This window comes from Mustela erminea, chromosome 5 (assembly GCF_009829155.1).
Source record: "Mustela erminea isolate mMusErm1 chromosome 5, mMusErm1.Pri, whole genome shotgun sequence".
In the NCBI taxonomy this organism is placed as follows: domain Eukaryota; kingdom Metazoa; phylum Chordata; class Mammalia; order Carnivora; family Mustelidae; genus Mustela; species Mustela erminea.
The window spans coordinates 45,379,832-45,393,178 of NC_045618.1; the positions used below are offsets into that span (position 1 = coordinate 45,379,832).

The 13,347-nt window shown below is 43.9% G+C and overlaps 1 protein-coding gene across 3 annotated transcripts in view; it reads left to right on the plus strand.

Moving 5' to 3' along the window:
* SNX1 (sorting nexin 1) overlaps positions 1-13,347 on the plus strand; it is a 35,662-nt gene that overhangs the window by 20,285 nt on the left and 2,030 nt on the right. For all 3 annotated transcript variants that reach the window (XM_032342821.1, XM_032342820.1, XM_032342819.1), the window contains exons 5-12: positions 2,828-2,871; positions 4,533-4,674; positions 5,614-5,692; positions 6,215-6,290; positions 8,689-8,802; positions 9,000-9,093; positions 10,127-10,332; positions 12,775-12,918. In XM_032342821.1, coding sequence (XP_032198712.1) covers positions 2,828-2,871; positions 4,533-4,674; positions 5,614-5,692; positions 6,215-6,290; positions 8,689-8,802; positions 9,000-9,093; positions 10,127-10,332; positions 12,775-12,918 — 899 coding nt within the window. The remainder of the gene's footprint in view (positions 1-2,827; positions 2,872-4,532; positions 4,675-5,613; positions 5,693-6,214; positions 6,291-8,688; positions 8,803-8,999; positions 9,094-10,126; positions 10,333-12,774; positions 12,919-13,347) is intronic.

Consider the following 13,347-nt stretch of genomic DNA (forward strand, 5'->3'; position numbering starts at 1 on the left):
AGGGCCTATCCCCTCTGACCTCATTTTCACTTTACTTCTATAAAGACCCTGTTTCCAAATAAGGTCACATTCTGAGATAACTGGGGCCCTAGGACTTTAAACTTATCTTTTTAAGGGGACAGAATTCAACCCTTAATAGTAATTTAAATTTTCCATGGATCAGATTTATTTAAATACAAATCACTCAGGTGATTAGCTTTCATTCCCTGGCACTATAGTCTAGATTCTTAGTCATGTTGATACCAAGAAACCAGCTACTTAAGGCATATTCATATTCAAGACGTGATCTGTCGGGGACACCCGGGTGGCTCAGTCAGTTAAGCATCTGCCTTCAGCTCGGGTCATGATCCTAGGGTCCTGGGTTCAAGTCATATACATCGGGCTTTTCCCTCTTCCTGCCACTTCCTCTGCTTGTGCGTTCACTTGCTCTCTGACAAAAGAAATAAATAAAATCTTTATTTAAAAAAAAAAAGACCTGATCTTGGGGTCCCTGGCTGGTTTAGTCAGTGGTGCATGCAGCTCTTGATCTCCGGGTCATGAGTTTGAACCCCACACTGGGTATAGAGATTACTTTGGGGAAAAAAAAAAAAAAACCCACCTGATCTTTAGAACAATACCTTCTGTTTGTGTGGGCTGTTTATATTCAACATGTGCTTCTCATTCCTACACACAATCTAGATAAGAATCCAGGGCACCTGGCTGACTCAGTCAGTGGAGCATGTAACTCTTGATCTTCGGGTCGTGAGTTAGAGCCCCACATTGTGTGTAGAGATTACTTAAAAATAAAACCTTAAAAACATTGATTAATTAATTGGGGTGCCTGGGCGGTGCAATTGGTTAAGCGGCCAACTCTTGGTATCGGCTCAGGTGCCGATACCAGGGTCATGGCCAATCTCAGGGTCATGAGATCGAACCCAGCCTCACACTGGCATGGAGTCTGCTTTAGATTCTCTCTCCCTCTGCCCCTCCCACTCATGCGTGCACACACTTTCTCTGCTGAAAATCAAGTAAAGAAATCTTTTTAAAAAATAAATTAGAATCGGGCGCCTGGGTGGCTCAGTGGGTTAAGCCGCTGCCTTCGGCTCGGGTCATGATCTCAGGGTCCTGGGATCGAGTCCCGCATCGGGCTCTCTGCTCGGCAGGGAGCCTGCTTCCTCCTCTCTCTCTCTCTCTCTGCCTGCCTCTCTGCCTACTTGTGATTTCTCTCTGTCAAATAAATAAATAAAATCTTTTTAATAAATAAATAAATAAATAAATAAATAAGAATCTAATTAATTAGAATCCCACTCATACCAGGATGTGCTTTTTAGAGCCTTGGTAATTGTATAGGCCATCTCCAACTTTCTGAAATTATTTAGGAAATTAACGTTAAATTTAAAACTGCTGTATTACTTGCTCATTTCCATATTTTGTGAACTCTGTACATGCAGGTATGTTTTTTCTCATTGTCTCAGTAAAAGCAGCAGATACACTGGCAAACTGAAGATCCTGCTTTGCTCTTATATTTTATGGATGTTTGCACTTAGGCTTCCCTTTATTCTAGGCACTAAATTATGGGATTGACCTTTTGGAAATTTGACTATGACCTATGAGTGAAATTCTGAATACTTCTTTCATAAAGTAAATTTAGATTTTTTTTTCCTTTTATAGTAAACATCCTTAGTAGTGTTACACAATGTAGTGTAAGTGATTTAGAAGAGAACTAACAGTGGTAATTGATACGCAGTGATTTCTAAGGTTTAGCTTATGATTTCTGTTTCATACACACCCTTTTGGTAGGATTAGAGAGGTAGAGAAGACAAGCCCTCTGTTCCTGTATAATCTCCAGCTCGTCTGTGTACTTTATAAAAGCAGGCATTCCTAGCCATGTCATTGAAACCAAGTCGCAATATGGGACCCTGCTGATCTGGTACTGTACCTTCTTCCCCTGGGCCCTCTCCCAGGACCAGTTCAGAAGCTTAAGCAGCTAGTAATTGTTGACCTAGGTTTTCCTGTTTGGTGTGGGGAAATAATTGAGGGGTTGGGAAGAAGGGAACAAAACCAACCCAAAACACCAGATTCTAGCACTGGAGCTTTGTCTGAGTCCAGTGTGTCTTTTCACTACTCGGAGTCAATGGCGCCTTTATGTCCCTAAGTGGTCTAGGTCAGGACACTACCACAGAGAAAAACAATTGCCTGAATCCCAAATTATTTAACAGTCAAAGGCTTTTTCAGAAAAATAATTCCTCCAGGAAAGAGATTTGTGTGACATCAGGCAGCCGGAGCGTCTTCCTGCCAGGCCCTTTGCTCTGGGTGAACATGCTAGATGAGAGAGGTCAGTGTCCCCAGGACCAATGGAGGGGTCCGTGACAGTATTTCTGAAAGAGCAAACGGAGCCCAGAGCTAGCTTAGGGTAGAACTGCTTGTTTCCTTTTACATCAGTTGCTTCCTTCTCCTCCTGCTGCTTTATACAGCAAGAGAATTGTTTGGTTTTAGACAGATGTGTATAACCAGCCCAAATATTGGCATGGTAACAACCAATGGATTGTCAGTATCCAGTGCTGCTTTGTGGAGGGTATAAATGGAGCCTGGCCTTGGAACAGGGGGCTGACTCTCTTGTCTGTCTCAACCTGGGGCCCTGCCAGTATCTGTGGGGCCATGATATGTGACACAGAGACCCTAAAGCAAAGTAGAAGATTGTAGGATAGTATATAAAGCTTGGAGATGAAACAAGTATCCCTTCTTATGCAGGGCTCCTGTGGCTTATGATTCCTGGTTAAATGTGAGCAAGATCAGCCCTGCTTTGATTCACAGAATAATCCTCTTACGCTTTCTTGTTTTCTCACAGGGGATGGTATGAATGCCTATGTAGCCTACAAAGTTACAACACAGGTGAGTCCAAGTGACCCTACTGGTGACCAGCTTAATAGATTTGGGTGTTTGTACCAAGAAGGTCATCATTCAGATTATTTCTGGGTATTTCTTTAGTTTCTTTGCCAACATCCTCCTTCAAGTTTACTCAAGATGGAGCAAGCCTGCATCCCTTTGGTAATCTCATCTGAGCCTTTCCACTTTTCTTCCAGAGAGCTAACACTTCAGTATGAAACTTTGTAAGTTTTCTTAAGACATGTGGTATATCTGATATATTCCCATCCCTCTTAGGACCTTTGTGGCTTAGAACTAGTTTGGTGGATTGCCCCAAGCTATATCACCTATTTAAAAATCATCAGTTCTTAGGAGGTTTCCTGTGTGGAGCTTCTTTTAATACTTTCCCTACCCTTTTACCCCTCGGGTCTGGTCTTCCTTTTTTATATAACATTAATGCATACAAAACTTATACGATGTTGTATGCAGGTTATGAAGCATAAAAAATGAAGCCCCGAACCTACCACCAATCTTAAGATGAGTACCATTGAATCCACCTGCGTGTTTCTCCCTTCATATCCCCTGCCTCACACCTTCAGGGCAACCACTCTCCTGAGTTTCTCATTTCCTTTATAAAGAGTCTTCACATACGTATCTCTGAACAATATACTGTTTTGCTTTGTTCTTAAATTTCATAAAAACGGCATCGTGCTGCAAATAGTGCTTTCTTGACTAGCATTGTTTCTCAGACCCATCCATGTTTTGTGTAGCTGTAGTTAGTCTGTTGTGTGATTATAGCATAATATATTTACCCATTTTCCTGTTGTGAATATTCGGCATGTTTCCAGTTTTTGTAATTACAAACCATGACCTTTCTTGCACATGTCTGCTAGTAAACACCATGAAGAGTTGCTCTAGGGTCTATAACCAGGAGTAGTTCCCCTGGGTCATAGAGCAAATGTTGAGAAAAGGGAATACAAACTTTCATTTTTGTTTTTGGAATACAAACTTTTTAGAAGTCTTTGTACCAGTTTATACTCCCATTGGCATGTGTAAAAGTTCTCCTTGATATACTGCTTTGCCAACAATCGGCAAGGACAGCCTCCTTTAATTTTGCCTACCTGGTGAGTATTAAATGATCTGTCATTAGGATGTAGGCCTAGTCTTTTTTATTAGAAGTCTCCTTTATATTGTCTCACTACTACGTGTTAGCAGGCCACCTGTGAGTTCTAGATTCAGTGACACTTTAGAAGTTAAAGTATCTCCAGTGTGGACATTTCACCTGATACGCCCCCTTTAATCTGTCTTTAGTTTTGCTGCTTCAATTCCAGCAGCCAGTACCCTTAAGAAAGCAGTGCAAGATGAATGGGTTATAGGTGACCATAGATTTCCACTTTAAACTAGACTTCAACATCTGTTTCCTTTTAGAGCAAGCGTTCTTAGCCCGGAAGTAGAACTGGATTTGAATTCAGTTAGTTGCCTTTATAATCCTGTACATCCTGTACAGCCAGGGGGTACTGAAGTTCAAAAAGTTTAAGAATCTCAGCCTTGGAGAGAGTTATTTGCCAGGTGGCTAAAGGATAGGGATCTGGGAAATAGGTTCCTTTCACATCAGCCAGATGACTTTAAAGATATTTAATCATCTTCTGTTTGAAATGAAATCACCTTGTGTTTTTTCTGTCCCCAAGACAAGCTTACCAATGTTCAGGAGTAAACAGTTTGCAGTGAAAAGAAGATTTAGTGACTTTCTGGGTCTTTATGAGAAGCTTTCCGAGAAACATTCTCAGAATGGCTTTATTGTCCCTCCTCCACCCGAGAAAAGCCTAATAGGTAAGCTCTGCAGTCTTTATTCTGCTTGGAATCTTTTCCTTTGCATTCTTTCTGTAATATATTTTCTGATTAGTACATGAGACTATTAACAGTGTGGAATCTTATAGGTAGGAAAGAGATACTTCCAATGTTTTCCTATAACTTACACGAGGTCTAGAGAGATAGCATGTTTTGACATGTACTCTTTCCTCAGGTGCAGTAGGAGGCTCTGCTTTGAGCTTTCACAGCTCTCTGTGTTTGCGTGTGTTGTGTTGTGTTCATGTTTGTATCAGTGTAGGAGTGTTGTGTTGTGTTCATGTTTGTATTGGTATCAGGAGTCTTAAATGATTTCTGTTTCCTTCAGACTGAAATATACTAAGTTGAAAGGGGATTGGCAGCAGGGGAGGGGGACTTAGGAACCTTTTCACTGCCATCAGTTGATGTTTGTTAATCTATACTCAGAGTCCTGTGGTCCCCTTTTAGAAAACGTATAATGTTCTGCAAGTCCCAGAGTTTAGACTAACCTTCAGCACTTTGAGACTAGTTCAGAATATGACTCTCATGTAAAGAACCTTTTGTTCATGCATTCTCATGACATAGAAGTGTAGAAGTGGGGCTCCTGGGTGGCTCAGTGGGTTAAGCCGCTGCCTTCGGCTCAGGTCATGATCTCAGGGTCCTGGGATCGAGTCCCGCATCGGGCTCTCTGCTGAGCGGGGAGCCTGCTTCCTCCTCTCTCTCTCTCTGCTTGCCTCTCCAACTACTTGTGATTTCTCTCTATCAAATAAATAAATAAAATCTTTAAAAAAAAAAAAAAAGAAGTGTAGAAGTGGCCTTTGGTTGTTTTTTGTAATGCTGTTCTCATTGCCTTTCCTCTTGTGGACTTTTTTACAGGTTATTATTATTTTTTAAATTCATGATGATTTATTTACATTTATTTTTACTTTTCAAATTCCATTTCAGGCATGACAAAAGTAAAAGTTGGGAAGGAAGATTCTTCTTCTGCAGAATTTCTTGAAAAACGGAGGGCCGCTCTAGAAAGGTAAGTGCCATACGACCATTTTCCTGAATGACATAAGAACAGGTGAGAGGCTGAAACTGAGGCTTAACCATGAAACATTCACTGAAGTTAGTAGAGATCAGACTTGACTGAATTAAAGATGCACACATCTGCAAGCTCTTTAATCTTTTCTAAGTCCCTGACCTTCCCACCTTAGGAACAGACCATCTTCTTTTCTTTCCTCATCCCGAGTGAGCAGACAGGGATATTCCCTTGGACAATCAAATATGAATGGCTCCGAGGTCTCTTTCTGAGCAGTTATTTTTCTTCCCTTTTTAGAAAAGTGAGGAATGTGAATTTAAATGTGCTTATAAGCAGAGACACACTTAGCTGGCCGGTTAGCTCAGTTGGTTAGAGCGTGGTGCTGATAAGCAGAGACACACTTAAGTGCCTTATCTGAGGACATGTTAAAGTAATGAAAGATGTACCCTTGCCTACAGTGTATGACACCCAAAACTTTGTGAGGCCAGGTTGACTAGCCAGATAACTGCTTATACCTTGTAGGTACCTTCAGAGGATTGTGAATCATCCTACCATGTTACAGGACCCTGATGTCAGGGAGTTCTTGGAAAAAGAAGAGGTTAGTATTATACAAACTGAATTTCATAATTTCTCTCTGCCTCTAGTGAAATGAAACCAGTTCACTCAACAAACACTTGAGCACTTTACATGCATTTAGTTTAGTACAAGACTATATCCTAATTTGTAAGCCTTTCAAGAATGACAGGTATTTTTCAGCCTTTGAAATAAAAGAAGTTCTACCTGTATTCAAAAGCAACTGGTTTTAGAGGTCAGACTGCAACCTAGTTTTATCTTACTGGAACAATACAGTGATCTGTTTGGCATGTCCTTTTCATTTCTTTCATAAGTTACTACTTGGTTCAGACTGAATGCTTGTTTTATAGCAGGAGCTGAGGGGCATTGGTTCAAAACAGGTTACCACACACCACAAAACTGCCATGTAGCAAAAGTGTTGATTCAAGTAGACAGTCTTTTTTATAGGCTATGCATAGACTATTCCTGATTGTGAAAAATTGGAGATGGTCCAGTTACTAACAGTTGAAGAAGTAAGTGAAATATACAATGCAACAAATACTTTATTCTTAACAATAATTCTGAACAGAAAATATACAGAAGTGTTTATATATATTCACTGGAAATATACATTAAAAGAATTACATGGGGTGCCTGGCTGGCTTAGTTGGTAGAGCATGTAACTCTTGATCTCAAGATCATGAGTTCAAGCCCTATGTTGGGTTTAGAGCTTACTTTAAAAAAATAAAAATAAAAATTTATGGAAAGTGAAACTTGAAACAGCATGTATATAGAGCTATATGAACATGTTAGTCATTAAGAATCTCTACAAACACTGGATTAAAATAGTGTTGTATCTCATATGAAAAAAACTGGAAGGAAGGAAATGACAGGGTAGGACTATCATTTTGTATTTGTTTTTTCATTTTGTTATTACTTTTAAAGGTTTTATTTACTTGTTATTTTAAATTTTCATTTGCATATAGTATGCATTACTCTCATGAAGAAAATGGTACTAAGTATATGGGTTTTTTCTGCCCAAAATGAAACTTTTAAATTACAGTTTCTTTACTGAATGCAGAAATCTTTTCGGGTGCCTGGGTGGCTCAGTGGATTGGGCCTCTGCCTTCGGCTCAGGTCATGATCTCAGGGTCCTGGGATCAAGCCCCATATCAGGCTCTCTGCTCAGTGGGGAGCCTTATTTCCCCTTTCTCTCTCTGCCTGCTGTTCTGCCTACTTGTGATCTCTCTCTCTGTGAAATAAATAAGTAAAATCTTTTTTAAAAAAGAAAAAAAAAAGTCTTTTCATTCCTCTTGGATTCCTATATCCATTTTTCTTTTTTAGTCCCTCATCTCCACTTCATATCCCTAAAACAGGTTTGTCTCCAACAGCACTTTTCACACTTAGGGCTGGATCATTCTTTGCTCTAGAGAGCTGCCCTGTGCATTATAGGGTTAACAGCGTCCCTGGCTTCTATCCAGTAGACGCCAGTATTACCCCTCCCCAGTCTGAACAGCTAGAATTATGTCCAGCCATGGCCAGATGTCCCCTAAGGGGCAAAATGGCCCCAAGTTGAAAACTACTGCCCTGTAATCTAATTTTTCAGCATGGTATACTATAATTACTGTAGATTCTTTAGCATCCATTCCGTACCTTGGGAAAGTAGTGGTAGGACTGAATCAACCAAGTTGTTTCTAAATGTTTGGCATGCTTGGCTTATTAAGATCATCCCTAAAAGTAACCTCAATCTGAACAAATAATGCTCCTGTCCTTAGACCTTTGTTCACTGAGGAAAATCCAAATGGAATCACAGGACAGCTTCAAAGCTTCTCAAGACATTATATCCAGCTGTGTGCAGAGTATGCTAACCCAAAGTATCTTTTAACAAAAGTGTGTTTGAGGGGCGCCTGGTGGCTCAGTGGTTTGGGCTGCTGCCTTCGTTCGGGTCATGATCTCAGGGTCCTGGGATCGAGCCCCGCATCGGGCTCCCTGCTCCGTAGGAAGCCTGCTTCCCTCTTTCTCTCTCTCTCTCTCTGCCTGCCTCTCTGCCTACTTGTGATCTCTGTCTGTCAAATAAATAAATAAAATCTTTAAAAAAAAAAAAAAAAAGTGTGTTTGAAATTTAAGCAGTTCATGCCTGGGATGACAAACTGTCTCAACACGAGGTCACCTGGCCACGTAACAATCCTACTCTCATTTCTTTCTGCACACTATTTCAAAAGCTGAAAATTTTGCTAATTCTGCTTAACATAGTCCTTTGATTTTTTTTTTTCTTTCTGTATGTACTAGTTACAGAAGTGCCTAATTGCTTTTGAAAACAGCAATCTACAGTTCAAATAATTTGTTTAGCAAGTTTTGGGCATACCATCTGATGGATACTAATTCTTCTGAACCTAAAATAGGGGCAGCAGATAACATGCCATCCCGCCTTCTTGGTCTTGTAGCTGCCACGCGCCGTGGGTACCCAGACATTGAGTGGCGCTGGTCTCCTCAAGATGTTCAACAAAGCCACAGATGCCGTCAGTAAAATGACCATCAAGATGAATGAATCAGACATTGTGAGTAGCCCTGTGTCTCTCAGCTTCCCCTGCTCCCTCAGTCTTATGGGTCAGATGCCCTGAAGAGTCCTGAATTTCTCAGAGACTTTCTTTTTAATATAATTCAGTCCCTTTAAAAAAAAAAAATGCTAAGGAAATGCCATGCTGGATGCCTATATGAGTCCCCTCCATTAAAGATCTGGGCTTTTGTGTTTCAGTGGTTTGAGGAGAAGCTCCAGGAAGTAGAGTGTGAAGAGCAGCGCTTACGGAAACTGCATGCTGTTGTAGAAACTCTAGTCAACCATAGGAAAGGTAACAACCTTGGAAATGCACTTGGAGCTGGGGAAATTGATGTTTGCTAGTGAGCTGGAGATGGGAGGACATCCTGTCCCCAAGTCTATCAGCCATTCAAGTGGAAACTCAGCCCACCTAGTCCTTGATGTTCTCATCAAAAAGGTATGCCCTGCACCTCCCACCTCAGCCACTGTGATCATTGTACTTTCTACCTGGGAAGGATACAGGGAAGCCAGCCCACACTCATGGCCTTCAGAGGGTATGATTTGAATTGGTGGCTTTTATCCAAAGTGATGTCACACACTTCAGCTACATGATCAGATGGGCAGTATGTAAATTCATGGAAACCATGTATGTCTCCTAACTTTTGCCTAAGAGCTATTAAAATTTGCCACGTTTGAATGCATTCCTTCCCTGCCTTAAACATGGTAATAATCAGAAATCAAAACAGGCAGAAAACTGTTAAAATGAAGACAATGTAAGGGTTAGAAAAATAGGGCCTAACCCATGGGCCACTTCTGGCTCTCAGCCTTTGCTCCAAGGTGGGAATGGTTTTTACATTTTTAAAGAGAAGAGTGAAAAAATAGAGTAAGTGAGACTGTATGTGGTCCACGAAGCTTCAGTCCTCAGGCCCTTTACAGAAAATGTTTGTCCTGCTCTAGAACATACAAGACTATGGAGTGTGCACATACATTCACTCTCTTTCTTGCAAACAGACTGCTAACCGTGAGCTTTAACGTGAAAATTAGAATCATTCCTTTGTCCTATTTGTATTAACTGCCCCTGCTTCTCCAGGAATATTGGAGCTGCTTCTTCCAGGTAGGCCTCAATATAGTGATACTTCGGCCAGCATGTGCCTCTCCCTGCTCGTGTGACCACATTGCACTCCGCTCACTCTGTTAAGTCCAAGTGGCCGGGGTGTAAGTGACTGGGTCACAGAGCCCCCCATTGTTAGATATGCAGAGGCAGCTTTGCTAAGGCATGCCCTGCAGTGCCAGCTGACTTCTCCCTTTTCCTTGTGAGATCAGAGGCCTCTGCTGTCTTCTTCCAGAGCTAGCGCTGAACACGGCCCAGTTTGCAAAGAGTCTAGCCATGCTTGGGAGCTCTGAGGACAACACGGCATTGTCACGGGCACTCTCCCAGCTGGCTGAGGTGGAAGAAAAAATTGAGCAGCTCCACCAGGAACAGGCCAACAATGACTTCTTCCTCCTTGCTGAGCTCCTGAGTGACTACATTCGTCTCCTGGCCATTGTCCGTGTAAGCTTCTTTTTCCTTTCCTCTTTCTCTATGCTCCCATTGATTTGTCTTTCTTTTGCTTTTCCCCTTCCCAAGATATTTCCATCCATTATAGCTGAAAATAGGTGTAGCTTTATTCTCAGGAGAGAAGGTATCTTTTGAACCAAAAAATCCATTTAACTGTTAGCTAGTTATCACAGAGTCATTTTGAGGCCTACAGCCAGTTTTTAAAACACTAAAATATTTGCAGAAGAGACTACTCTTGAATTTCCAAGTAGGCCCCTCCTTATTGTTGAAGCTGGACAGTGCTCCTTTCTTCAGACGAGGCTTATTATAGACCTGCTGTCTTGGCCTCGTGGAGCAGTGACTTCCTCAGTCTTTGGTCTTTGCCTCCTTAACAGTAAGCAGCAGCTTTGCCCTGGTAAGAGCTCTTGCTGGCTTCCACTTGTCCCTCTAACGTGGGCAGTCAGGTAACTACACGGAACTGGCTTGGCATTGCATGGAGGAGTGTGGCCAGGGGGCTGAGAGAGCTTGTCACCAGAGTCCTTTGTGTGCTGTGCTGCCCACAGTGGTAACAACACTGCCGCCTGCCTCTCAGGTCGAGTACCTCACCTCTTCTCCTGGTAACCAGGGCAGTCTGGTTTCCCAAGACCTTTTAGGGTGGCCAAGGAAGCTTTACTGGGCAGTGGTATTCGCTCTCGCATGGTCCCCTGTGATAGAGGAAAGAGCCAAGAGGGATCCTGGTACCTGCCTTATAAGGCCTGGGTCTGCCCCTGAACCAGCTTGGGACCAGGAGGGACCTCGAAGTTGGAACAGGGCCACCTTCACTCCCCATCTCCAGCATTCCCCCACCAGGGAGCTCCTGTGTTGTCAAGAACCAAGCTGCTCCCAGGGCTCTCATTTCTTCCGTGGTAGAGTTGCTCAGTGTGGCCTATGAGGTTGCTCATTGTCCTCCCCCTCAGCTGTCTGGTTTGCTGCTAACTCCAGACTGATAAGAGGCTGGAAAAATAACCTGCTTTGGAATTCGTAGAACTGGTCCGACTACAAAAACTGGAGCACCACCTCAGGGATGTGCCCTCTCTGGGGAAGTCTTCAGAGGGGGGCATTGTTTGGAGTCTCAGGAGAGCACAGCTCTGGGATGTGACCATCCCCCCCACCCCGCCCCCAGGCTGGGTGAGCCTCTGTGGACAGAGATGAGAGGGGCCCAGCCTAGAGCTCTGGGCAGAGGCTGGGGCAGCATGCCTGCGTGCAGAACTGCGAGCTAGGCTTCTCTCAGAGACCCTTCACCTGCCTATGAGGGTAGGCAGTAGGATTGAGGCGATGAGCAAATATTTCTTTTCTGCTTTTCCCTGAACCTGGAGCTGCACCACTCTTAATCCAGAAGGTTAGGCTAGAGTCTCGTGGATACAAAGTTACCTTTACCTGTCCTTTGACATTGAGCTGCTAGGAAGTTTCAGGTGATCACACGTGACAGCACTGGAAAAGGTGAATGTGGTGGCAGTTTCACTCCCTAGGGTTCAAACTTTGGTGAAGGGCTGCACTAAGGAGACCTAGAAAATGTCCAGGGGACTTCTGCAGCAAAGGAGAGCAAATGGAACAGGGCTGGAAGGCTGACCCTGGGTTCAGATCTCTCATCAGGCTGCCTCTTTAAGTCTTACTGAGCCAATGGGGGTGGTGGATGGCATGGTTAGGCCACCAGCTCTCCTCTGGAAATGCAGTCGAGGGACTGGAATGAGGGCAAACCAGCAAGTGGACCTTGGGGAGCTTCTTGTGAGCCTTGGTAGCCTTCCACAGTTGAATATGTAAATGAGATGGAAGCCGTGTGTCCCATGGTAGCTACAATTATTTATTTAAAGATCTGTTAAGCTTACCGTGTATACTATTTGGTGTTAACTTAAAGACTGCTTCCTTAGATTGGCCTTGCCTGGTGTATTTTCCAGGCTAAGCTAAGTCTCCAGTTCTGTCATTTGGTTATAGGTCCCCTGCTTCTTTTCTCTGTACTCTGCATACATGTAATCATTTATTGGTAATTATTAATATAATGTTAGCCTTTTCTATTAGATTATAAGCTCCATTAAAAGCAGAACCATGTGTTTCGTTACTCTCTATCTTAGTTCCTGGCACATGGCAGGAGCTCAGGAAGGGTGTGGAGACCCATGGACTAATCTGAGGGAAGCAGTTCAGAAGCCATAGTACTGGGCATTGGCATTAGGCCACCTGCTGTGCTCCCAGCCATCCAGCCTGGGGAGTCGCATGAAGCAGCATGGCCTCCTGGAGGCTGGGAGAGGAGTCTTAGCCAAGCTTGTGCATTTTGATACTAGGCTTCCAGCTGGGCACTAACATGTGGCTGCAGAACCTGCCCTTGCTCCGTCCTTCTCTAGCACAGCTGCCCCCCGCCCCCGGCAGAGCAGGTGGCGCTCCTGCAGGGCTGGTTGTGCTCTTCCCCAACCCCCCGCCCCACAGGCTGCCTTCGACCAGCGCATGAAGACCTGGCAGCGCTGGCAGGACGCTCAAGCTACACTGCAGAAGAAACGGGAGGCTGAGGCTCGGCTGCTTTGGGCCAACAAGCCTGACAAACTGCAGCAGGCCAAGGACGAGATCTTAGAGGTGAGGCCCCCCGAGGCAGACCAGTGCGGGTATTTGACGGACTCCTGAATGGGCCCAGGTCCCATCCCACCCAGATGCTTGAACCCCCACAGCAGGCAAGGGAGCTGTTTGAGTCTAAAGGCGGTGGCTGCTGTGGAAGCCTCGGAGGAGTCCCGGCTTGCTCCTGTGCCATTCCACCCCTGCTGGTCAAGTCACAGTCCCCGAGGGAGGGGTCTTGGGTGGGTCTTCAGAAAACTCCAAGGTGATTCAGATATGCCCCTCTAGTGGTGAGAGTGAAATTCAGTTCTCTGGAACTCCCAGCTGTGCTGGTGGGTGCCTGAGCCAGAGGCTATGGAGTGTCAGAACTTCCTGAGAGATCAGGCCTGGCCTGGCGCACACAGTACCTCTTTTCCAGCCAGATGGCCTTACACACTGAGTCCCATATGGTTT